The sequence below is a fragment of the Mauremys mutica genome, chromosome 2 (genome assembly GCF_020497125.1).
Source record: "Mauremys mutica isolate MM-2020 ecotype Southern chromosome 2, ASM2049712v1, whole genome shotgun sequence".
Lineage (NCBI taxonomy): Eukaryota > Metazoa > Chordata > Testudines > Geoemydidae > Mauremys > Mauremys mutica.
Window position 1 is genome coordinate 38,741,327 of NC_059073.1, and position 27,456 is coordinate 38,768,782.

General features: G+C 42.9%; 2 protein-coding genes across 2 annotated transcripts in view; one reads left to right on the forward strand and one right to left on the reverse strand.

Annotated features, from left to right (window-relative positions):
- Nucleotides 1–1,546, reverse strand: part of DCAF13 (DDB1 and CUL4 associated factor 13) — a 41,249-nt gene extending 39,703 nt beyond the window's left edge. Inside the window, exon 1 of the mRNA XM_045006072.1 lies at nt 1,392–1,546. Coding sequence (XP_044862007.1) covers nt 1,392–1,539 — 148 coding nt within the window. The 5' untranslated portion in view covers nt 1,540–1,546. The remainder of the gene's footprint in view (nt 1–1,391) is intronic.
- Nucleotides 1,523–26,898, forward strand: SLC25A32 (solute carrier family 25 member 32). Its single transcript, XM_045006073.1, has 7 exons — nt 1,523–1,934; nt 6,427–6,577; nt 17,657–17,742; nt 19,311–19,471; nt 25,101–25,214; nt 25,901–26,046; nt 26,743–26,898. Exons 1-7 carry the CDS (start codon nt 1,757–1,759, stop codon nt 26,876–26,878), a joined length of 972 nt encoding a protein of 323 aa, XP_044862008.1. The 5' UTR covers nt 1,523–1,756; the 3' UTR covers nt 26,879–26,898.
- Nucleotides 26,899–27,456: the final 558 nt, after the last annotated feature.

Here is a 27,456-nt window from a genome sequence, read left to right on the forward strand (position 1 = left end):
AATCTGATTTTCATTCTCAACTCTGACTGAAGTCAATAGGAACTGCAGGTGCTAAGCATTTCTGTATATCAGGCCATAGGTGTCTCGGGCACCAAGTTACTGAGATATCCAAAAATCAGCAGACACTTTCGTAGGTGTTGGCTTTAATCTCCCTGAGTGTCATTTACTAATCTATAAAGCCTGCATAATAATACCTCCCTGTCTCACTCAGGTGTTGAGATGGTAAATTCATTAGTGTGTGAAATGCTCACACAGGACAACAAGGAGAACCACAGAAGAGTCCAAACATCCTCAGGCATTGCGGGGCTTGGAGGTGCGCAAGGAGTGTGGCACCATCACTTGCACTAGACCAGGGGTAGGCAACCTATGGCACACATGCCAAAGGCGGCACATGAGCTGATTTTAGTGGCACTCACACTGCCGAGGTCCTGGCCACCGGTTCGGGGGGGGGGGGAGGGGTCTGCATTTTAATTTAATTTTAAATGAAACTTCTTAAACATTTAAAAAACCTTATTGACTTTACATACAACAATAGTTTAGTTATATATTATAGACTTATAGACAGAGACCTTCTACAAACATTAAAATTACTGGCAGCAGAGTGTCTTGTGGCACCTTATAGACTAACAGATGTTTTGGAGCATGAGCTTTCGTGGGTGAATACCCACTTCGTCGGATGCATGTAGTGGAAATCTCCAGGGGCAGGTATATATTTTGCTTATATATACCTGCCCCTAGAGATTTCCACTACATGCATCCGACGAAGTAGGTATTCACCCACGAAAGCTCATGCTCCAAAACGTCTGTTAGTCTATAAGGTGCCACAAGACTCTTTGCTGCTTTTACAGATCCAGACTAACACAGCTACCCCTCTGATAATTAAAATTACTGGCACACTAAACCTTAAATTAGTGACTAAATGAAGACTCGGCACACCACTTCTGACCCCTGAAATAGACAATGACACCAGATGCCAAAGCACAGTCCAGCCAGGCGCTGAATGGGGCCCGGCTGCTGCCCAAACCAGCAGGGGGTCGTAACATATAAGGGGGGTAGGGAGGTCGGTTTGGCACTGCACCCGCCCCCCGACAGTATTATCATTACTTACTTGCAGCCTGGGAGGGCGCCACGTCCGGGACCCGGGCCCTGCTATGCCAGGCGCTGTACACACACGCGGCCCAGTCCAAGGGGCTCGCAGGTCAGACCCTCGCCTAGCCCAGCCTGCCAGGCCCACGCTCCCCCTTCTCTGGCGGGTGGCCCCAGCACAAGGCGGGCCCCGGGGAACGGGGCTGAGCACCCGGCCGGCACACGCAGCCCTTGCGCCAGGATCGGCCCAAGCCCCTGTCCATCGCGCGGACCGAAGATTTCCCCAGCCGCGCGCGCGCGCTCACCGCGCTGGAGATCCTGCTTGGTCTCGCGGACGTAATCATCGGGGTTCCGGCTCAGCACCTTCACCCTCATCCTGCCGCGCGCGCCGCTCCTCGCGGCGGCACAGACCGGAACCAGCCCGCCACGCTTCCGGGTCAAGTCAGCGCTCATCAGCCACACCAACCACCGGAAGAGCTAACGTGGGGCTCACGTGACACGCTCCCCACGCCCTACGTAGCACCTGGGGCAAAGGTCTTCGTGTCTTGCCCCCGCCCACGTGCGTGGCCCGGCTCCACCCACCGGCGAGGGAGCTTGGCCGGCGCCGCGGGCTCGCCCGCCCACGCCCCGTGTCTCTGTCGCGGGCCGGTGGCGCGGTGGCCGAGTGCTGATGAGTGCGGCTCCGGGCGCGCGGGGGCCGGTGTGCGCGGTGGAGTCCCCGCCGGCCCCGCCCTTGCGGCCCCTGTTCAGACACGTGCGGTACGAGAACCTCGTGGCGGGTCTGAGCGGCGGTGTCGTCTCCACCCTGGTGCTGCATCCGCTGGACCTGGTGAAGATCCGCTTCGCAGGTGAGGCGGGCCCCCTGCTCCCCCCGTTCCCTGCAGAGGGGGCCCCCCCACGCCTGCTGGAGCCACTCCCACTGGGGAAACTGAGGCACGATTCGTAGCGCAGCCTGGTTTCCGATCTGCCTCTTCCCACCGTCGCTTCAGAGCACAGATTTGCCATGCGGCTGGAGTGTTTCAGCTAGCTGCGACGGGGCGTAGTGCGTGTCCGCTCTCCTTCACCGGCGCCTGCGGGTGTCGGAAACCAGCCACATCTCAGGACAAGGTTGAGGGGCCGGGGAGAGGGGCTGCAATTACAGCAAAGCCTGAGCTTGAGACTCTACTAGAAGCATGATCCAGCACAATACAAAGTGACACTAAACTTTAACTCAGGGATTCTCTGGGGGTCGGGACCCCTAGAGGGTCATAACGTTATTACATGGGGGATCCCGAGCTGTTAGCCCCCACTCCAAACCTTGCTTTGCCTCCCGTATTTATAATGGTGTTAAATATATTAAAAAGTGTTTTTTAATTTATATAGGGGGTTGCACTCAGAGGCTTGCTATGTGCAAGGGTTCACCAGTACAAAAGTTTAAGAACCACTGCAATCTTGTTACACTGACTGGATCTAAGCACCCATCAAACCTTAATACAGCATTATAACAAGTATTCGGTTATCTTGTTTGGATGTGATATCCAATATTAAATTCCATATGCATTACATTCACTTCCCCGTGGTACATAACTGGGCAGTTTTACTGTCTTTAGAAACAATAAATTAAATAGTAGAGGCAAAAGAGTATTTAATTTAGCCCCATTGTTATAGGCTGTGGTGCTGGTCAGCAGAGAATGAAGTTGGAATTGCAGTTTTTCTGCAGGGAACGGTGCCATCCTCTTCCAGATGAGCTATTGTTGATGTGGCTGATGAGTTGTTCTTTTGAAGCCTCTATTTTATCACATCAGTTTATATATAGGTTAAATAACTGCTTCATTTCTTTACATTTATTTTAAATGGATTTGTGGATAATTTAGCCTCCAAAATTAAATGTGAATTTTTGAAGAGTTTTACAAAATATGTTTTCTATATCATTTAAAGATTCAAGTGGAATTGTATTTTTTGGTGTGGATTTAAACACTTTTTCTTACAGTTACAGAGGGAGCATTGTGCCTAGCATATGGACACTGGAAAATGAAACTGACCAAGTAGAAGCAAAATTTACTAGATTTCTTTTTATTATGAAAATTCCATTGATACATTAGCACTAGATAGCATAGGTGGTGAAAAATAAACTAGTTTCAGTAGTCTTAAAGGGCTGGTAACACAAGATATTTTTTTTTACAGGAGAGTGTCCCTTCCTCTAAATCTTGTCTCCTTCCACCCTTCTAAGTCTTACTTCCCTGACATCTAATATCACATTTTTGCCTTAGTTTGGCAGTGATAGCTAGCTAAACTTCTCTATCTCTCAGCCCAGCTGTTATTCCTAACTGCCACAGACCCCTGTAAGTTTTGCATTCCATCTTTGTTCTTGAGCTTTGACCATTCCATTTTAGATTGTATTTGTGATTTCCCAAGCCTTGGATGCTGTCTGTTTCTCAAGAGCTTTATTGTATGACTGGACAAAAGTGTGTATCCCAGACCACTCCTTCCCTCACCGGAATGGCCCCTTCACATGCTCTTTTCTGATTCCCAGAAATAATAGGTGGAGGGAGCATGCTGATGTCTCAGGTTTTTTTCTGAACCAAGGCCTCATCCAATGATAAAAACTCCAGTGTCCCATGTGATTCCTGCTGCTTGTGGCCACAGGTGGTGGGTTTAAGCCCCACAACATCACAGTCAACCCGTGGGTTTTGAGCTGTCCCTTTGAATTATTGGTTGGAACTCTGATGCCAAATATGTGTCCACCCCACCAAGATGGATTCTCACTGAAACAGTGTAGATGGAATGGAGGTGACAGTTTTCATTTACCTAATAAAAATAGCTATATCTCCATATATTATTATCTCATAGAGCTGGAAGGAACCTTGAAAGATCATTGAGTCCAGTCCAGTCCCCTGCCTTCACTAGCAGGACCGAGTACTGTCCCTGACAGAGGTTTTTTTTTTTTCCCCCCCCAGATCCCTAAATGGCCCTCTCAAGCGTTGAGTTCACAACCCTGGGTTTAGCAGGGCAATGCTCAAACCACTGAGCCAGGGTTGAACCCAGAAGAGTCTCCAGCCTCTGCCTTCAACCAGGAAGTGGAATTAGGGACTGAGAAATTAGGATAGTGATTAAAAAAAACTATTATTTAAAGTGAAAGTTTAAAAACAGGTTTAGGCTAGGAGCTCCTAAGATCTAACTAGGTTTAATTAGGGTGGTTAAGAAGATTTTTAAAGTGGAATTAAATTGATGATCTGAGATTAAGACTATATGGGTATGTCACGGAGTGTGGGGAAGTCAGGGTCCTGCACCCCTCTTCCTGAGATTCACCATGACTCTCAGCCAGCCAGTAAAACAGAAGGTTTATTAGATGACAGGAACACAGTCCCAAGTGGAGCATGTAGGTACAACCAGAACCCGTCAATCAAGTCCTTCTGGGGAGGTTCTGGGAGTTTAGACCCCAGCTTGGGTTTCCCTGCGTTGCACCACCCATCCCAAGACTGAAAACAAAAACTCCTTCAGCAGCTCTCTCTCCCCTCCCCCTAGCTCCTCCTCTGCTTTGGTCACTCTCCCAGGCAGAAGGTGTCACTTCTCCCAACCCTCCTCCTGGCTCAGGTTACAGCTCTGGTAGCTTCCTTCAAGGGAAGTCCCCCATCCCCATTGTAACTCTCCTGCAACATTCCCAGGTCAAATCTGCCCTGCTTCCTGCTCCGTCACAGGGTAAACAACAACTTCACGGACCACCCTAATGTATGTTCCAGACAATGACTTCCCTGTTGTTTTGAGGTCCTGCTGAGTCATTTATTTTTTCAAACTTAGTCTTTGTCAGAACATATTATGTACATGAGGCGAGTCAGAGGATGGATGTAATAAACAGAAAATGCTGTCTGTGTTTTAGTTACCAAACTACCATTTCTGATGGGGGCATAGTTCCTCTGCATAAGCAGGGCAGGAAGCCACTCTGGTTGCAAAACTTTGAGCTGATTTTCTGGTTGTGACACAGTCTTGGGAAAGTTTGCTTTAGTTTGAAGTTTAGGTCACCCTGAACCCCACCTCTGGTTCCTACTTTCTAGGTAAATTCCTGGTATGGCAAATACTGTAGCCATCAATTTTACAGCCTTACATTATAGTAAGAGCAGTAGCAACTGCTATAGTGGCTATAGTCAAGGCTACACAAACATTTCTGTTCCATCTGAAATCTATCAGGCTAAAACTCTCCATACTTCCATCTTTTCTTAAGGTGAATGTCTTTGAAAGTTTGGGCAAAAACAGTTCAGCTGTTGAATAAAAAAGAGCCAAGGATACACTTTTCCAATTAAAAAAAAAAATTCAATGCAGCCCAGCTAGTGAGGAGTGGCAGAGAAAAAATTAGAATTTAGCACAGAAATAGCCTTTGATTGATCTAGTAAAAACTGATTTTGAATTCACCCCCTCATGACCTGTTGAAAATCATACTTCAAGCATGGATGATGCATTTTAAATGGGGGATTCTTGCTAAAGTCATAATAAAAATTCCAGCGGACCAAAATCTTTTGGGGGGGGGAAGTAGTATTCGTAGAGGACCACAAAAATCTCAGATTATAGGTTAGATGTAGCATAAAACTCTTAGGGCCATTAAGAAAAGAAGACAAACTCCATCCCCTGTAAAACTGACAAAATGCTTCAAGTCAAGGATGCTCCTCATCTATGGTATGCTGCAGCAGAGTTACCTTCTAAGTGAGAGGCACTTCCATCCTGTTGACCATAGGTGGTCTGCAGGACAACTGCATCAATCCATTGTAAAGTTCCCCTAACCCTAACTCACATTCACCTTTGGAATACAGCTACAGTAGAACCTCATAGTTACAAACACCAGAGTTACGAACTGATCAGTCAGCCACACACCTCATTTGGAACCCGAGGTATGCAATCAGGAAGCAGCAGAGACGGGAGGCTGGGGGGCGGGGAGTAAATACAGTGCAGTAGTTTATTAAATGTAACGTGCTAAAAATATAAAAGGAAAGTTTAAAAAAAGATTTGACAAGGTAAGGAAACTGTTTCTGTACTTGTTTCATTTAAATTCAGGTGGTTAAAAGCAGCATTTTTCTTCTGCATACAATGTTCAGTTGTGAACCTTTGAAAGAACAACCATAATGTTTTGTTCACAGTTATGAACATTTCAGAGTTACAAACAAAACCACCATTCATGAACTTTTTGTAACTCTGAGGTTCTAGTATAAATAGCTATGCCAGCTGTTTCACTACAACTTTCTTTAATATTGCACATTTTCCCTGCTCAGCCTAGAGAAAAAGTTATTTGCTTTGTAGTTTTTATACAGCTCGCTTTCACTCTTAATGGAATGATGGTTTTTTTTCAATGTAATCTCTTTTTTTTTTAAATAGTAAGTGACGGGTTGGAATTGAGACCAAAATACAATGGGATTCTACACTGTTTGACCACTGTCTGGAAGCATGAAGGACTACATGGCCTGTACAAAGGGGTAACTCCAAATATTTGGGGTGCAGGTGCCTCCTGGGGACTCTACTTTTTCTTGTAAGTGGATCTGTAGAATATTAATATTCTATGCAAAGTGATCCTTGAATGTAGGTTGCACTTTGATTTTGGGGAGATGGTGTGGGTGCATAAATATAAATGTTTCCCTTTGTCATCACTTGCTATTTTAAGTCTTATTTAGACTCTAAGCAGTTTAGGACAACTGTAACTTTTGTAAAATATAGTGCATGCCTAGGAGGGTAGCATGGCCTAGTGAATAGAGTAGTGGATTGGAACCAGAGTGGATTGATTTAAATCAGTTTTAATAATCCTTTAACCAACTGTATTCATGATTTATTTTAGCAAGCAGGAGACTCGGATTTAATTTAATTATTTTTAATGTTGTCTTGCATTTGTACTTTCTTTATTTTCCTAAAGAAAGTTCATTCTCATTGGTTGGTATAACTATTCAAAAATGTTGATTTACAACTAGATAAACCTTGACATGCAATGTGGTAGTTTTTGCTACTCAGGAGAATGCACTATTTCTATACACTTAAGCAATTATTTAGTGTAAAACACATTCAGAGTCTTGGGTTTCTTACATTTTTATTAGAAAATTGTGAATGATGCATTTTATTTATTAGATTAATTTTTATTTGCATCTTTTCTCAGTATTTGAATGGAAATTTAAATTCAAGTAGAAGTATACAAAAACAGCATTTTAAAGTAGTTTTTATTAGTTAAATAAAACTACCTTAAATGTACTGGATACATAAGGAAAAGATTATCAAAACATATTTTGTATTTAAAACTTATAGCTTTATTAAGGAAATACTGTCTGTAGTTATTGAATTGACACGATTATTTCTGGTCACCATGTCCTTCAAGATCTTAGAACTAGTAGATCTCATCTTCACACCCCATTTTTATTCGTGGATTGGAAGAGGGGAAACAAGTTTTTCTGTTTGTTTTTTGTTTTTCCAACTTCCATTCAGATTCTTAACTTTGACTGAACTAGTCATTGAACTATTTGAATAGACTAAAATGAAAAATATAGTCTCTGCACCTGCAGAAGAGAGTACTGCTGTCAATAGCTGGTTTATCACTTCAGCAAACTCTGGCTCCAGGTGCTTAGCCAGTGACTTTGACCAGATCATTGGTTCGACTTTCTTTAAAACTTTGTCAGCAAACATAGAAAACATAGCAGTGTAGGTCTAGAAGGGTCTTCAAGATCATGTAGTCCATCACTCCACACTGAGGCAGGAGCAAGTATACCTAGACTATCCCTAATAGTTGTTTGTCTAACGTGTTCTTAAAATCTTCCCATGACAGGGATTCCATAAATTCCCTTAGTAACCTATTCTAATATTTAATTTCCTTATAGTTAGAAAGTTTTTCTTAATTTGTAACATCTAACCTAAATCTCCCTTGCTATAGCTTAAGCTGATTACTACTTGTCCTACCATAAGTAGATATGGAGAACAATTGATCACTGTCCTCTTTATAATGGCGCTTAACATTATTTTAAGACTGTTATTGTATCATGTGCCCTCCCTTCTTCCCCTCTTGTCTCAGGACTAAATGTATTCAGTTTTTTAAAACCTTCCTCATAGGTCAGGTTTTCTAAACCTTTTATCATTTTGTTGCTCTCCGCTCTCCAATTTGTCCATGTTTTCTTAATGCCTGGTGCACACAACTGGACACAGTACTCCAGCTGAGGCCTCACCAGTGCTGAGTAGAGCCAAACAATTACCTCCTATGTAGTATGTACCACATTCCTATTAATACACCTCAGAATAATATTAACCTTTTTCACAACTGCATCACATTGCTGGCTCATATTCAATTTGTGATCCACTATGCCCCAGAGTGCCTTTTCAGCAGTACTGCTGCCTAGCCAGTTATTTCCATTTGATTTTTCCTTCAAAGTGTAGTACTTTGCACTTGTCTTTACTGACTTTCATCTTGTTGATGTCATAAAAATTTCCCAGCTTGTCATGGTCATTTTGAATTTTAATCCTGTCCTCCATAGTTCTTGCTGCCCTTCTCAGCTTGGTGTTATCTGCAGATTTTACTAGCATTTTCTCTGTTCCATTATCCAAAACATCATCAGTGAAAATGTTGAGGCGTTCCGGACCCAGGACAGACTGCTGCAGGGCCCAACTAGATACATTCTCCTGGTTTGACAGTGAGCCATTGATAACTACTTTTTGAGTACAGTCTTTCAACCAGTTGTGCACTCACCTTATATTAAATTTCATCTAGACTATATTTCCCTAGTTTGCTTATAAGAATGTCATGTGGAAGACTGTGTCAGAAGCCTTATTAAAATGAAGGTATATCACATCTATAGCTGTCCCCAACCAGTAGGCCAATAACTATCAAAGAAGGCAATTAGGTTGGTTTGGCATGATTTGTTCCTGACAAATCTATGTTGGCTGTAGCGTATTACCCAATTATCCTCTAGGTGCTTACAAATTGATAGTTTAATAATTTTGTTCCAGTATCTTTCTAGGTATCAAAGTTGGGGTGCCTGATATATAATTCATTGGGTCCTCTTTGATTCCTTTTTAAAGATAGGTACTATGTTTGCCCTTTTCTAGTCCATTGGGATCTCACCTGTCTCAATAAGTCTTTGAAGATATTCATTAACGGTTCTGAGATTGCTTCAACTGGTTCCTTAAATACTCTAGGATGAATTTCATCAGGCCCTGCTAACCTGAACAGATTAAATTTATTCTTTTCTGACTTAATCATAGAATCATAGAATCATAGAATTCAAGATCAGAAGGGACCATTATGATCATCCAGTCTGACCTCCTGCAAGATGCAGGCCACATAAGCCGATCTACCCACTCCTTTAGCAAGCGACCCCTGCCCCATGCTTCGGAGGAAGGCGAAAAACCTCCAGGGACACTGCCAATCTGCCCTGGAGGAAAATTCCTTCCCGACCCCAAATATGGCGGTCAGCTGAACCCCGAGCATGCGGGCAAGACTCTCCAGCCATACCCTCTGGAAAAAGGTTAAGAATATCATATCATTGACCCATTGTACTATTTACCAGTTTGCCACTTAATTGACCTATTGACTAAGCCCGTTATCCTATTATACCATCTCCTCCATAAACTTATCTAGCTTAATCTTAAAGTCATGGAGGTCCTTCGCCCCTACTGTTTCCCTCGGGTAGGCTGTTCCAGTATTGCACTCCCTGATGGTTAGAAACCTTCGTCTAATTTCAAGCCTAAATTTCCTGACTGACAATTTATATCCGTTTGTCCTCGTGTCTACATTAGCACTGAGCTGAAATAATTCCTCTCCTTCCCTGGTGTTTATCCCTCTGATATATTTAAAGAGTGCAATCATATCTCCCTTATCCTTCTTTTGGTTAAGGGAAAACAAACCGAGCTCCTCAAGTCTCCTTTCATACGACAGGCCTTCCATTCCTCGGATCATTCTAGTGGCCCTTCTTTGTACCCGTTCCAGTTTTAACTCATCCTTCTTAAACATGGGAGACCAAAACTGCACACAATACTCCAAATGAGGTCTCACCAACGCCTTATATAACGGGACTAGCACTTCCTTATCCCTACTAGAAATACCTCGCCTAATGCAACCCAAGACCGCATTAGCTTTTTTAACGGCCACATCACATTGCCTACTCATAGTCTTCCTACGATCAACCAGGACTCCCAGGTCCTTCTCCTCCTCCGTTACTTCCAACTAGTGCGTCCCTAGCTTATAACTAAAATTCTTGTTAGTCATCCCTAAATGCATAACCTTACACTTCTCACTATTGAATTTCATCCTGTTACTAATACTCCAGTTTACAAGGTCATCCAAATCTCCCTGGAGGATATCCCGATCCTTCTCCGAATTGGCAATACCTCCCAACTTGGTGTCATCCGCAAACTTTATCAGCCCACTCCTACTCTTGGTTCCCAGGTCAGCAATAAATAGATTGAATAAAATAGGACCCAAAACCGAACCTTGAGGAACTCCACTGGTAACCCCCCTCCAACCCGACAGTTCCCCTTTCAGTACTACCCTCTGCAGTCTCCCCTTTAACCAGCTCCTTATCCACCTCTGGATTTTCATTTCGATCCCCATCTTTTCCAATTTAACCAATAATTCCTCATGCGAGGTACCGTATCAAACGGCTTACTGAAATCCAGATATATTAGATCCACCGCATTTCCCTTGTCTAAAAAATCTGTTACTTTCTCAAAGAAGGAGATCAGATTGGTTTTGGCACGATCTACCTTTCGTAAATCCATGCTGTAATCTATCCCAGTTGCCATCGGCCTCCTGCTCCGTAACCACTCTCTCTTTTAAAATTTTTTCCATTACTTTGCATACTACAGATGTTAAAACTAACAGGCCTGTAGTTACCCGGGTCACTTTTTTTCCCCTTCTTGAATATAGGAACTACATTAGCTAATCTCCAGTCAAACGGTACAATCCCCGAATTTAGAGATTTATTAAAAATCATCGCTAACGGGGCTAGCAATATCACTCGCCAATTCCCTTAATATTCTAGGATGAAGATTATCCGGGCCCCCCGATTTACTTCCGTTAAGCTGTTCAAGTTTGGCCTCCACCTCAGATACCGTAATGTCTACCCCCATATCTTCATTCCCATCGGTCCCTCTATCACTATTCCTTAGCCCTTCATTAGCCTCATTAAAGACCGAGGCAAAATATTCATTCAGATATTGTGCCATTCCAAGATTATCCCTAATCTCCACTCCGTTTAAAGTTTTTTAAGCGGTCCACTTCTTCCTTCTTGGTTTTCTTCCTATTTATATGGCTAAAAAACCTTTTTGCTATTGGTTTTAATCCCCTTCGCTAGGTCCATCTCCACCCGTCGCTTTGCCTTTCTCACTGCTTCCCTACACCTCTGACCTCAATAAGGTAGGTTTCTTTGCTGATCCCTCCCATTTTCCACTCCTGGTACGCTTTCTGTTTTTTCTTAATGACCCTCTCTAAGACGCTTGGTCATCCAGCTCGGTCTAAAACTGCTACCTACGAGCCGTTTTCCCTTTCTCGGGATACATGCCTCTGACAACTCCTGCAATTTCAACCTGAAGTAACCCCAGGCGTTCATCTGCCTTTAGATTCCTAATATATGTTGGTCCAGTTCCACTTCCCTAACTAGTCGCCTTAATTTAGTAAAGTTAGCCCTTTTGAAATCGTAAACCCTAGTCTCAGATGCAATATTGATTATCCTCTCATTAATTTTGAAACGAATTAGCTCATGATCACTCGAGCCAAGGTTGTCCCCTACAACTATTTCCTCAACAAGGTCCTCATTACTCACCAAAATCAGATCTAAAATGGCATCCCCCCTCGTTGGTTCAGCAACTACTTGATGGAGGAATTCATCAGCTATTACGTCTAGGAAAAGCTGAGCCCTATTGTTATTACTAGCATTTGTTTCCCAATCTATATCTGGGAAGTTAAAGTCTCCCATGATCAAGCAGTTCCTATTAGTGTTTTACCTCCTTAAAAACATTAAAGAGCTCTCTATCCGTCTCCAAGCTAGATCCTGGCGGGTCTATAGCACACCCCAATCACTATCCCGGGTGAGGCTCTGGTAGTTTTCTTCCCCAATGTGACCATTGCCCACACAGATTCCGTATTATCCATTGCATTGCTAGTTATTTCATTACATTTCACCTCATTATTGATATACAATGCTACTCCCCCACCTTTACCTTTGCATCGGTCTTTTCTAAACAGCACATACCCTTCCATACCTGTACTCCAGTCATGGCTATCGTTCCACCATGTTTCGGTTATTCCTACGATATCCGGTTTCAATTCTCGGACCAGGAGCTCCATTTCCTCCATTTTATTACCTAAGCTTCTTGCATTGGTGAACAAACATCCTAACTTTTGCTGTTGGGCTCCTCTCACTCTTTTCACCCCGCTCGGTAGGGACACAGTACTACCAGTATGACCTGTCGATCTAGTATCTGTCCCCCCCCTCTTCCTTACACCTAACCATCCCCCTCTGGCTATATCTGTTGTTATCTTCTTGTTCTCACTCCCAATGTATAAATTTGGCGTGGAGAGCACCAGGACCTCTCCCAAACCGTCTCCCCCCCAGTGTCTAGTTTATAGCTCTTTTAATCAGATGAGCCAGCCTCCCTCCTAGAAGTCTACTTCCTTCCCTACTTAGGTGGAGCCCATCCCGTGAGAACAGTTGTCTGTCCCCAAAAGCCTCCCAGTGCCCATACATCCCAAAGCCCTCCTTGTAACACCACTCTCTCAGCCAACTATTAATCGTCAGGATTCTCTCACCCCTTTGGCGCCCTTCCCTAGGGACAGGTAGGATCCCACTGAAGATACCTGAGCCTCAATTTCCTTAAGCGTCTTACCCAACCTGGCATAGTCTCCCTTGATCCTGTCTAGCGAGAATCTAGCAGTGTCATTCGTTCCCACATGAAGGATGACCAAAGGGTTCTTACCTGCTCCTCTTAGGATCCTTTTCAACCTCAGGTCCACATCCCGTATTTTAGCGCCCGGTAGACAGCACACCCTTCTGTTCTCCGGATCGGCCCTGGTCACAGGCCTGTCCAACCTTCTCAGTATGGAGTCCCCAATCACGTAGACCTGCCTTTGCCTGGGGACAGTGCGGTCCTCTAACCTATCCCCTGGTTGCAAGCTCCTTCCATTCCTATCTTCCCTTGTGGTTCCCCTTAAGCCATCCTGTAACCTCCCCTGGCCCAAACTTGGTGTTGCCTCCATAGACTCCTCCCCTCTATCTATGGGACTGGCCGCTCGTCTCTTTTTCCTTGGCCTCCCACCATCAGCTACCATCTTCTTTACCCCTTCCTCATTCTCCAAACCTTCAAACCTGTTCCTTAGCTCTATTTCCCCCTCACTAGCTCTCCTTTTCCTTGGCCTACTTCTCACAGTCACATGCTTCCACCGCCCATCTTCCTCGTCTGGTGGTCCCCCCTCACTGGCCTTAGCCCCTGCTCCCACCTGTGCCCCTGAGCGTTCCCCTTCGGTTACTGCCTGCCATTGCTCCATCAGCTGCTCGAACCCCCTTCTATTCTCTATCAGGGTTTCTACCTGCAGCTCTAGGCCCTGGATCTTTTCCTCCAGCAGCTCTATTAGGCGACACTTCATACATACATAGTACTGCTCTGGGTCCCCTGCTAGAACCAGGTACATACCGCAGCTGCTGCATGCTCTCATCCTCGGTGTGTCCTCTGCTGCTTGGCTCATGGCTGCTGCTGTCTCGGCCTCGCTTGGTGCTTGTACCTAGGGAAACACAGGGGACACGGCGCCGCCCCCTTCCTCCTCCCCCTTCCTCCTCCCCCTGCAAACTCCCACTCAAACTCCCACTCAAACTCCCCTGTTAGCAGCCCTGTTTGCTGCCTCCTGTGCCGCTGCCTGGCTGGGCGGCCGCTTTTATAGGCCCCTCCTAGCCTGGCTCCACCCCCTAATCAGGGCTCAGCCAATCCAGGCTCGGCTGCCCCTTCAGCAGTCTGCCCCTCCGGGCCTCTGCTCCTCCAATGGGAACTCCCACTCAAACTCCCCTGTTAGCAGCCCTGTTTGCTGCCTCCTGTGCCGCTGCTCGCAGCTGTGCCGCTGCCTGGCTGGGCGGCCGCTTTTATAGGCCCCTCCTAGCCTGGCTCCACCCCCTAATCAGGGCTCAGCCAATCCAGGCTCGGCTGCCCCTTCAGCAGTCTGCCCCTCCGGGCCTCTACTGAGAGAGACAAACACTACACAAACAGACACAAAGACACTCACCTGCTCCTCCAATGGGAACTCCCACTCAAACTCCCCTGTTAGCAGCCCTGTTTGCTGCCTCCTGTGCCGCTGTGTGCCTTCCCCTGTTGTAAATGTTATATTAAGTGTTTGGTCACAATTAACCTTTTTAGTGAAGACTGGAGCAAAATAAGCATTAAAGAGCTCAGCCTTCTCAGTGTCATCTGTTATAAGCTCTCCTTCTTTTTCTTGCTCCTAATGTATTTATGGAACCTCTTCTTACTGCCTTTTATGTCCCTTGCTAGGTGTAATTAGCCTTTCTGATTTTGTCCTTACATGTTTGCACTATTCTTTTGTACTCATCCTTTGCAGTTTTTTCATGTTTCTGCTTTTTGTCAGATTTCCTTTTGATTTTCAGGTCATTAAAAAGCTCCAGATGGAGCCAAACTGGCCTCCTGATATTATTTTTAGCTTTCCTTAGCATCAGGATAGGTTATTGTGCCTTTAATATTGTCTCTTTGAGAAATTGACAGGTCTGCTGAACTCCTTTAACATGTACTACTTACTTTTTAATGTATGTTTATTTGCTTTTTGTGGTTATAATTTCAAATTTAAAAATTGGATTTTTTAAAAATTAGTCTAAATCAGATTTTTCATTTTTTTAATTATTGATTTTTATTCACTCTGACTGGGATTCAGGAGATCGGGATTCTATTCATGGCTTTGCCATTGGCCTTCTGGGTGATCTTGGGCAAATTATTGCCTTGATGTGCCTCAGTTTCCCCATCTGTAAAATGGGGAGGGTAATGATATTGACCTCCCTTGTAAAAGACTTTGAGATCTGATGGAAAGTACTATATAAGAACTAGGTTTTATTATTATGATGCTGCAGAAATATTAAATAACTTCACTTGTAGCTTGTCTTACTTCAGTGGGAAATGGTGAACAGCAGGTTCCCCAAGGATCTCTACTGGTATATGTGCTGTTCAACACATTCATTTATGATCTGGAAAAGGGAATTGTAATGGGGGCACCTCCTGCTGTCATCCTAAGAATTAGCTCCTTCACAGCCTTGGAGCGCCCTCTGCAGGCCCCTGTCTCGCCTTGCCAGGGCCCCCGGTCCCTCCTGGACCCCAGTGCCCCTTTCCACTGGGGTTTTGCCCCTTGCAGTACCCCCACAGTCTTGGTGGGTCTCCCCTCCCCAGGGAACCCCCACCCCTCCATCTTGCATCAGTCTTGGCTACTGCCAGTCCCCATCTAGCCCCCACTCACTGGGGAAGACTGCAGTCTGATTGCCACTCATCACTGGCAAGGAGGGTTTGGGCCTACTGCCTCTGCCTACCCGTGGGCTGCCCTCTGTGCAACCCCAGTACCTTTTGGCCTTGCACTAGGCTGGTAGCCTGGGGGGTTTCCAGGCTGGAGCTCCCCAGCTCCTCTTGCCTTCCCTCAGCCCTGCTCCACCTTAGGTACCCAGGTACACTCCCCAGCAGCCAGGCCCTTCTCCCTCTAAAGGCAGAGAGATAGAGTCTCAGAGGACCTGGCTCACAGCCCTTTTATAAGGGCCAGCTGTGTTCTGTTTGGGGCATGGCCCCAGCTGAGGCTGCTTCCCCAATCACAGCCCTCTCCTGGGCTGTTGTAAGCCCTTTAAGGCGGGAGCGGGGCGACCACCCCGCTACAGGAGTGAACTGTGAAGTGGCAAAGTTTGCTGATGATACAAAATTATTCAAGATAGTTCAGTCTAAAGCAGACTTTGAGGAGTTACAGAGGAATCTCACAAAACTGGGTAACACAATGGCAAATTAAGTAAGATCTTGGCGTAACCATGGATAGTTCTCTGAAAACTTCCACTCCATGCGCAGCAGCAATCTGAAAGTCTCTCAGTATGTTAAGAACTATTAGGAAGGGGATAGAAAATAAGGCAGAAGATATAATACCACTTTATAAATCCATGATGTGCCCACACCTGGGATACTGTGTCCAGTTCTGTTTGTCCCTTCTCAAAAAGTATATAATGGAACTGGAAAAGGTTCAGAGAAGAACAACAAAGATAATCAAGAGTATGGAATGGTTTCCATATGAGGAGAGACTAAACAGATTGGGGCTGTTCAGCTTGGAAAGGAGACTTCTAAGGAGGGATGTGAGAGAGGTCTATAAAATCATGAATGGTGTGGAGAAAGTGAATAGAAAAATGAAACCTTTTCACACTATCCAAAACCAGGAGTCACCCTATGAAACTGATAAACAACGGGTTTAATACAAACAAGGAAGTACTTTTCACACAATGTGCAATTAATCTGTGAAATGTATTGCCATGGGATGTTTTGATGGCCAGAAGTATAACTGGGTTCAAAAAAGAACTGGATTGGTTTGTGGAGAATAGGTCCATCAATGACTATTAACCAAGATGGTCAGGGATGTAACCCCATGCTCAGGGTGACCCTTAACCTGTGACCATCAGAAACCGAGAGTAGATAACAGGATGGAGTGGATCACTCTTTAATTGCCCTATTCTGTACTTTTCCCCCTGAAGCTCTGGTACAAGCCACCATTGGGGACAGGATACTGGGAAAGATGGACCATGGTCTGACCCAATATGGCAGTTCTTATTGTCAAGTATCATGAATCTTTTTTTCTAGAACCTGAAATAATTTATGCTAAATAAAAAATAAGAACCTAAACTTGGACAGATATTGGGAATTAAATAGGCACTTTAAATTATTTAGTCTGCTGAAGCTGAAAGCATTTAAGATATGCATAAAGAAATCAATGTGTGCAAGTCAGCTTTTCAGAATTTTTTGTGAGCTGATGGTTTTTTGCTCTTTGGGGCCTTTCCTTCAATGTAAAGTGTCTTAAATTTGTTCATTAACTATAAAATGGAAAACTGATTTCCTGTTGATTCAAACAAAGTAGAGGACAGTTATTTGTGCAAACTATTCTACTGATTATCTAGAGCTTATTCTTGTCTGACTTCCACTTGTTCACCTCCCAGTGAGAGTTCATTCAAAATCCAGAATGCAGGCCAAAGGGCATGAGGTCAATCCAGCAGATAAAGATTGAGATAATGTAGTGCTAGAAAATAAATACCTACCGCCTAGGGTTTATGAAGAAGCAGTCTTTCCTCTTATAAACATCTCTCACAGACTAATTTTTCAGTTCAGATCAAAGTTACAGAGTGCTGTCCCATTGTTGTTATCTAGGAATATTCTGGCACTTTAAAGGGTACTGTTGTAACAGATATTTAAATAGCCTTGAGCTACAATTCAGTAACTTGTATTGCATCTGACTGAGACAGGTTAATCTCTGACTGTGTGTGCTCTCTAAGGGCAATGGTGCATAAAGTAATATATAATCTTAAGAAACCTTTTCCTAAATGATCTGTATTTCTTCTATCTAAATATGTTTTACCTCTTCCAGCTATAATGCCATCAAAGCCTATAAGGAGGAAAGAAAGCTAGAAAGTCTTGGTGCAACGGAGCACCTAGTGTCAGCTGCTGAGGCTGGTGAGGAAAATGCTAACGAGATTAATGTTTACCTTCAGCCTGTCCATATGCTGTTTTTGCCTTTGTCTGTCAATGTTGCTTTTTCTTCCAGATGGCAAGTGCAAGTGTTTCAGTCCAGCTGCATTCACTTACAAAATAATAAATAATTTAATAATGTTTGGTTGGACAGCTGTGTGTTTTACATTTTTATTCACAAATAGCAACCACTAAAATGTTTTATGGCTGCATAGCTCTCTTTTCTTAATATTTTATACAAATTCTAGTGCATAACCTATATGCAGCTGTACAATAAAAGGCCAAAATTTATTAAACACATCCTTGTAATATAATGTATTAATGTTAATTTTGAGTACTTAGAAGATATACAAAAGCAGATATAGGACCCAATCAAGCACCCATTGAAGTCAGTGCAATAACTTGATTGGCTTTAATGAGAATTGGATTGGACCTGTAGTGTCAATCAGATCTCGAATTCAGATACATTTAATACTTAAAGAATTAAATGGATCTGAATTCCAGAAATATTAAATGTATCTGAATTCCAGATCTGATCAACCACTACAGGTCCAATCCAATGCTCAAAATATCTTACCTACAAAATACAAATACCTGATCTCTGCAATTTTTAATCTAAATCATTTCTAATGTTCTTGTGTTCTTGTATACATTTCTCTGATATAGATGGTAATCTTGGAGCTTTGGAGGAGTTCTTGTTGCAGTACTACACATTAAGTTGTATCATTAGTTTGTCATTACTTTACAGTCCTATGACTTAAAGTAATCTGTAAAGCTACATCAGGTTAATCCAGGGGTCGGCAACCTTTCAGAAGTGGTGTGCTGAGTCTTCATTTATTCACTCTAATTTAAGGTTTCACGTGCCAGTAATACATTTTAACGTTTTTAGAAAGTCTCTTTCTCTAAGTCTATAATATATAACTAAACTATTGTTGTATGTAAAGCAAATAAGGTTTTTAAAATATTTAAGAAGCTTCATTTAAAATTAAATTAAAATGCAAAGCCCTCCGGACCGGTGGCCAGGAGCCGGGCAGTGTGAGTGCCACTGAAAATCAGCTCGCGTGCCGCCTTCGGCATGCGTGCCATAGGTTGCCTACCCCTGGGTTAATCATTCTGGGTTAAGTGGTTCATTACATGGACAATTTATTTCTGTGCACCCTTTGTTTAATTTTGAAATTTTGTATACCATAAGGCTAAATTGAGAGTATTAAAGCACATATAAAATAAAACTAGCTGCTTATGTCCAGATTCCACCATTTGGACCATGGTGGAGTAAAGGAGGAGATTACATTGGGGCCAGTGGCTAAGGATACACAGGGAGCCCTGTGGTCTGCAGCATGCACTTCTGCACAGACTCCCCAAATTATACCAGTTTCCCCTCCCATCCTCTGCTCAGCAGAACTGTTGCAGTAGGATTTGCCTCTCAGTTTTCTCTACATTTTTCTTGTTTAGTATTCTTGTAGGATGGGTGTTTGTTGTACTGAATTGAACAAAATGGTACAAACTTTCAGCGTGGCATTCGTAATATTACCCTAACTTCCATCTGTTCTTAGGAGTCATGACCCTCTGTATCACAAACCCAATATGGGTAACGAAGACGCGGCTTGTGTTACAGTACGATGCTGGCATTGATTCATCAAAGCGCCAGTACAAAGGAATGTTTGATGCTCTTATAAAGATATACAAGCTGGAGGGTATACGTGGCTTATACAAGGTAATATAATTTGACATAATGGATAAGAATTCTGGAATTTATCGTGGGTGTAATAGCACTGTGGCTCTTGTGGAATGGGAAAGTTGTTACATGTTACTATAAAAGCTACCTTTCATCGTCTCATAAGCCTATTTCTACCACACCAGAGGATTGCAACAAAAAAGGCTTATAATGGTAAGTAAAGGTTGCAGAAGGATAAGCAGTAGTGAAACTGGAAATGGGGAGACTATGAGGTACATGGACAAAAACATTGCGGGCTGAAACTCCGGTGAGAGGAATACTATGGCTAAAATAGAAAAGTTGAATCAAGAACTGCTTTTCTTTAATAATCGTGAATTTTTCCTCTGTAGTATTCTCTTCTAGTTGTTGGAGGAGAGAGGTGGCGGCAACAGGGCATAATTTCTAGGGCAGATTGAGGCTGATATTGATCAAACTGTTCCTTCATCCAGTCCCATCTCTCTGCCTGTCTTTCTGACATCTCATGAATGTCCAACCATCATCTTAAATGCAGTCTGACTGAAATAGAGTTATTAATCTTCCCTCCATTACTGTGGACAATACTGCAGTCAGCTCTCACATCCCATTCCCAGGCATTTAGGCCTGTAATGTGTCATCTTCAGCTCTGGATCCACACATTTTATAGGATTTTAAATTTGACTACAACAACTAGGCTACACAACTGAAAATGTGGCTCTTTTATTCTTTCCATATGAGAATTTATTTAGGGAAACAAAATAATAGCTTGATTTGAACTTCATTCTGCCTCCCTCCCTTTCTTCAAGCTATGACATTAGGACAGTCATCAATACCTTGGAGACCTGAAGAACTCTGGTTCTTTTAATCCAACTAATGTGGAGGAACAGGCTTGCTGGCTCTTAGCAACTGTGGGTAGGTTACTTGAGTGTTCATCTCCCTTATTTGCTGATCCCAGTACTCTGAGATTGTTCTAGCAGGTACCAATGAATGCCAAGTTCTGATACTCTGAAACAAAATATTTCACTTACTCCTTAACCTGAAGTTGCTGGGATTCTTTGGCGTGCCTCGATAAATGTTTGTTCTGTTCCATGTAGATCCGTTCTAATTTCTTGCATCTGTTAGGACTTCTTAAATTCTGTCCCATTGGGGTGCTTTTCAGATTTTCCATGTGTTTTGGCCCTGGATGCTTCTCTCTAGTGCTAACCTTACCTGCAAGAGTAGGGATCCAAGCTAGGCTCTTCCTTTGAAAGAGCCTATAATAGCTGTTATCTAAAGAAGGTTACCCACATAACTATCCACATCAAGCAACTTTTGCTTGAGATAAGGGCTGTCTGAACCTGTTATATTCTAGTATAGAGTACTTCAGGCCTTTTTTTTTTTTTTAAAGAAATTAAAGCACAGAATGACTTTCCCTGCTGCTTCCCCCTCTGTGTGCCATGTTTGAAGCTTTGTGAATGGTGGATGAGTGACTTGGAATCTAGCCCTCCAGCCAAACCACAGTAAAGAGTTCTCCCGTCTGGACTCCAGTTATCCCAAAAGCAAAATGCATCTCTTTCACAGCCCACTGACGTAGGGTTGCCCTCCCTGAACTGAACAGTTTCTTTTGCACTCCCTGAAACAGCTTTCTCTTTAGCCTGTTGTGCAGATGACCTCACATCCACAATTTTCAGCCCTGCCTGGGATTGGTAGTTCATTTGCCCTGTTGATACAGGGTTCCTCAATAACTTGCCTTCCCTGAACTAAGCAGTTTTTTTTCTTGATCCTCCCCAGGCCCAATCAGTAGTCATTCTGTTGATGCAGGGTAAAGGAGGCTTCATTCAACCCAGCTTGCTGTCCCAAAATAAACGCAAGTGCCCAGTGCCAGGTCTCAAGCCTGTACCCTTACTGTATTGCCTCAGGCCTTTTCCTTCAGATACTTGACTCTAGGGTTCTGTTCCGTTCACCTGCCTGTTTCTCTAGTCCATCCACTAGGTTGTTTCTTTGGTGAAAAGACCAGATGGGGAGACGCTCTGCCAAACTGAGGCAAGAACAGCTCTCTGTGTATAGCCTAGCCGTCACATAATATGCCCTGCCCATCATTGCCTCCTGGAGACTTCGTCTGCCAGAATTCCCTTGTTTGAAAGGGTGAGGCCCAGTAAACAGTAGGCTGGTCTTGCCAGGTCTTAAAAGAGCCAGCACAGTAATCCCAGGCCTGAGCATGCCAAATCAGGATTTAGGCCCCAAAAATATCATGAGATTGGCTTTAAAATAATGAGATTTAAAATTATACTAATTTTTTGGTTCTCTTTATTTGACTTTGAGACTTCAAGGTTTATGTTCTCTAGTTTAGGGCTAAAAAATTAAAAAATAAAAACAGATTCTCATATAATCACAAGACCCCAGGTGCTGGAGTTTTAAGAAAAACAGCAAATATTGTGAAACTCATGATAAAATCACTTGTTAGTGTGTCAGCTTTTTAGCCCATTTTGGTTTTTTTTCTTAGATTAAAGCTGCTGACTAACAATAAATCCTTTTGTCAAGAGGATATGTAAACATATCTTGAAAGAGACTATAGCAGAGGGTTTTTTAAATCTCATGCCTTGGCTACTGCAGTCTCCTCCTGTGGCCTTGGTGCCTCCAAACCTGCATCCTTCAAGTTCATCCCCGTTCAGTGGTGAAGTGACAGCAGCAATTAGAAATAAAAAAGCAAAATGTAACAAATGGAAAAAGAGGGAATAGATAGCTTCCCTTATCAATTTTGTGCACTTCATAATTTGTAATTCATTGATTCCAAAGAATACAAGGGAAAAATCCATGGTTGGCAGGGCTAAGGACAATAAGAAGACATTTTTAATTATATTAGGAACAAAATCCTAGCAATGATATAGACCCTTGAAATAGTATAATTGTTAATGATGATGGAGAAAAGGAAGAAATGTTCAATAAATATTTCTGTTCTGTATTTGGAAAGAAGCAGGATGATCTCATATCGCATGACAATGATAATACTTTCCAGTCCATTAGTAACGGAGAAGGATGTTAACATCTGCTAGCGATAAATATGTTTGAGTGCAAGTTATCCAGGCCTGTTGATGTAAGAGTCCTAAGAGAGTTGGCTAAGGAAATCTGGCCCACTGATGTTCTTTTTTCAGTAAACCTTGAATATCAGGGAAATTCCAGAGGGCTGGAAGAGTGCTAATATTGTGCCAATATTCAAAAAAGAGCAAATAGGATAACCTGGGTAATGATAAACTGATTAGCCTGACATCACTATCTGGCAGAATAATGGAAAAGCTGATATTGGATTCAGCTGATAAAGTAGTCAAAGATGGGACTATAATTAATGCTAGTCGACATGTTTTAGGGGAAATATGTCTTGTCAAGCCTGATATTCTTCATCTTTGAGATTACAAGTTTGGTTGATAAAGGTAACTGCATAGATATAATATACGTAGTGCCACACAACATTCTCATAAAAAAAATTAGCATTATATAGTCTATAGAATTCACATTAAATGGATTAAGAAGTGGATAACTGATGGATCTTAAAAAGTAGTCCGTGAGGAATTGTTGAATATAGGGGTGTTTCTAGTGGAGTTCCACAGGGATTGGTGGTAGGCCTGACGCTATTCAGCATTTTCATCAGCAACAAATAAATATAAAATCACTACTGATAAAACTTGCAGAATTGCTGGGCCCAGCTTCCCTTAAATGGCCAGCCATTCTGTGATGTACTCACAAGAACGCAACCTGATAGGCTAAGAACCTGAACCCATTCTGTTGGATTTGTTACCTTGTTTCCCCATGCCAATTATTTGTCTTGTCCACTTGTAGCATAGTTTAAAAGACATGACTTCTCCCTGCTCTGCACCCCCCAAGCACCTCAGAGGGTGCACACTCAGGAGGGGTGGGGTGTGCTTGACCTCTTGAGGTCCAGGATCATTCTGCCATTGTGGGTCTCCGTGTTGAACTCATGACTCCCCGCACTGGAGATCTGGATTATTCAAACTGCGCCTCCATTGGCAGTGCCTCCTGGGGAAAAATGGGTAATCCACCCTAACGGGATATCATACTCCATTCATACATAAATACATAATTCTCAAATTACCAAACAGCTCCAATAAGCTTTATATAAACAGTAGAAATTATAAACACAAAAAAATGTCAAGAACAAGATATAATAAATAAATATATATGAACCTGGATAGATTTTTAAAATATATATGCAGCCATCTGTAGAGGATGCCATAAACCTGTTTTTATTTCTCTTGGTCACTTAACACAACCACCCACAAAGTCTCTCTGACTCTAGTTGTTATGTCAGCCCTCTAGCACAGGGGTTCTCAAACTGGGGGTCAGGACTCCTCGGGGTCACAAAGTTATTACATGGAGGGTCGCAAGCTGTCAGCCTTCACCCCAAACCCCACTTTGCCTCCAGCATTTATAATGGTGTTAAATATATAAAAAAGTGTTTTTAATTTATAAGGGTGGAGGTCGCACTCAGAGGCTTGCTATGTGAAATGGGTCACCAGTACAAAAGTTTGAGAACCACCACTCTAACGTGTCAGTCCCACATCCAGGTACCTGTCAGTGGTGCACTTGTAGACATTGCAGGCACTGTGGCCTGGTGTCTTGTCTGAGGGGTCCAATGATCCACAGAGCAATCTGAATCTCGGAAATAGCTTTGCAGGTCCAAGGGCTGATCTGAATCCTTCTCTGGGGTAACAGTCTTAGATATGAGCTTTTTCACTTTTCCTCCTGGCTGAGGTAACTGTTAGCTGTGGCAGCCAGCTGAACTGTCCCATCAAGCAGTCACTGCCCTCCCAGTGTCATGGCAGGCCCTGTGGGAACCCAGTTTGATGAAGTTTCCCAACTGAGGATTGGGAAAATTGAAAAAAGGTCAATCTGTGAGGGGAGCTGGATGCTCCCTTCCTCTCTGGTGCTCTTTGCCACCATCTCTCTCGACCCTTTCCTCTGTCACCTCAAAGGAGGGGCTACCTCCTCGTATGTTTCTCAGCTATTTGGAGTGGTTTTAGCCGTGCTGGTTCCAGGATATTAGAGAGACAAGATGGGTGAGGTAATATTTTTAATTTAATTTTATTTAGAAGAACTTTGTATAGCTGGAAAGCTTGTCTCTCCCCCCAACACAGGTTGGTGCAATAAAAGATATAGCCTCATCCACCTTGTCTATCTAAACTGTCATCCCAGAGGAATACAGAACCATTTTCTCTCTCCCTGATTCCTGGGGTAGAGAACCAATCAAAGTCCTCTCTGTCAGGACATCTGGGGCTGCTCGTTTAGTTCCCTCCCTCCAGCCTCCTCTCTGCTTGAGAGGGTTACCTGACAACAAGGCAGCAACACTTCTGGGAAGCAATCTTCGGCCCTGGCTGGCCCAGATAAGTTTCACCCCCTTATGGCAAGGAGGCGGTGGGGTTACTGCTGTAAACTCTTTGTGGCAGGGGCTGACATTTAGATAGAGTGTTTGTACGGTGTTTAGCACAACAGGACCAAACCTGGTTGTAGCCTTTATGTTTTACAACAATATAAATGTCTGAGTTGTGTTTCTTGGGAGGGGAGCGCAGAGCGTATGTTGGAATAAGAAGATGCAAGCAGGTTGTCTAGGTTTCAAGGGTTACAGATTAACCTGTTTTTTTTAAAAAAATAAAAATTTTAGGGATTTGTGCCAGGTCTGTTTGGAACTTCACATGGAGCACTTCAGTTCATGGCATATGAAGATCTGAAATTGAGATACAATAAACATAGAAACAGACGATTGGATACAAAATTGGTAAGTTGCCTTAAATGGAAACATTTATCTTTTATAGTATGTGTGTATTTGGAAACCAGAAATGTCTAGAACACAGATCAGATGAGATTGTACTGTTGTGCAATTGCCACAAACTACCAATTTTATTAGCTATTAATGTTATATTAACTTTTGGCAGATCACACAGGAAAAATAAGGAAAATATTCATTGTTTTTTTCACTTTCAATTTTTAGCACAAATTACCTCATCACCAGCCAATTAACACTGTTTTTACATGTTGGGGAAATCCACTTTTCATTTGAGAACTTGGCAAATCTTGTTTGTTTTGTTTCATTTTTAAATAAACTTTTGGGAGAATGTTTGTAGTTCCACAAATATAAACAGATAAATAAATAATAACTATACCAAAAAAGTAATTTATAATATACTTTTTAGGATATTACTTAAGTATGCTATTGAACTTGCGATATAAATGAGGACATCAGTATAATCAGTTTTTACATCAAAATAAGTACCTCTAATGCTAGTATTAATGTGTAATAAACATCAGCACTTATTGGAACTTATATAGCCTTCTTACAGAAAAAAAAATCTAGAGTTACTGCTCTGTTCGTGCTTTAAAAAGCAGTTTGATAGTTCCTAGCATTTTATTTAGTTATCTGTAATTTGACTTAAACTAACATTGGTAACTTTCTTATAATTTTAGACTGCTTTAGAATACATTACCATGGCAGCACTATCCAAAATATTTGCTGTGTCAGCAACATACCCATATCAAGTAGTGCGAGCTCGTCTTCAGGATCAACACAATAGGTACTCTGGAATGGTTGATGTTATTCGCAGGACGTGGAGGTAGGCATAGAGAAGTAAAAATGCAATTCTGAAAATGACATCACCGTAATCAACAGATCTGCTCCCGGTGTGTAGTCAGTGTTGTGGCTGCTGACTTCAGTGACACATTTTTATTACTGTTTTTTTCTGTTGGCTGTGTTGGTTCTGAAGGGCCAAGTGTGAATTGGATTCTGTTCCTCCTAGTGCATCACCTACTCAACAGTTATTTACTTATGGCTTGTCTTCACGTACAGCGCTACATCAGCACAGCTGCACTGGTGTGCCATTGCACCACTTCAGTGAAGACGCTAACACGCTATTGGGAGAGCTTCTCCCCTCAGTGTAGTTAATCCACCTCCCCGAGAGGCGGTACCTGTGTCGATGGGAGAAGGTCTCCCATTGACATAGCGGTTTCTACACAGAGAGTTAGATCAGTATAACTACGTTGCTCAGGGGTGTGGATTTTTCGAACCCCTGAGTGACGTAGTTATACTGCTATAGACCTGTAGTGTAGACCTGAACTTACTTAATCTTTACAAACTCTTGGTAGTCAGTGGGGTTGCACAGGTGCAGAGGCTAGAATTTGAAGACACAAGAGAGGTGTAAGACTGTATATTGGGGGCGGAGAGAGATATCGTGGGCTTCCACGTTTGTTTGTCTCGGTGATTTTTTTCATTAAAATGTGCTTAAAAATGCCCTTTTTTCCCCCCCACAAAGGAAAGAAGGAGTTCATGGATTTTACAAAGGAATCATCCCCAATGTGATCAGAGTGACTCCTGCCTGCTGTATCACCTTTGTAGTGTATGAAAATGTATCCAATTTTTTGCTTAATTTTAGAAAAGAGACTAATTAAATTAAAGCTAGGAGTTTGCATCCAGAGGAGTTTACTGTCCTTTATTTTTTGAAACGTAATCTGAGAGAAATATTGTACAACTGTCTAGTTTAAGATTGTGAACTGTTCCCGTAATCAAAGCAAGAATTTGGGGATCAGAAAACCCAAACTGCCTTCTCTTCTATTGGAGCTCTTCTGACCCCTCTTTTCCCCTCTTCTCTGTGAATCAGCAGCCTCTGCCTGAAACAGCTGTTCCCATGCCAACCTTAAAACAGCACAGTGACTGGATAAAGGCAGACTTGCAACAGCTATGTCCTTCGATGAACTGATCTCTCTAAATCATCTTTTCCTATACAAGAGCAAGAAGCTGATGATGTCCAGGGTTAATTGAGTGAGGTTGTGAGGACATCAAACACAGGGCCTTTTTGGCAGTCTCCCCACAGAACTGTGTACACGTTTGTCCTCATGGTGATCTGGAGTTTTCTAAATCCCATCCATGTGTAATTTGTCAGGTTTCAGAATTAAAAATGCCTTGATTGCAGTGTGTGCGCAGTGCAATCCCTGACTCACTGGAGGAGACTGCGGGGGTGGGGACAGCA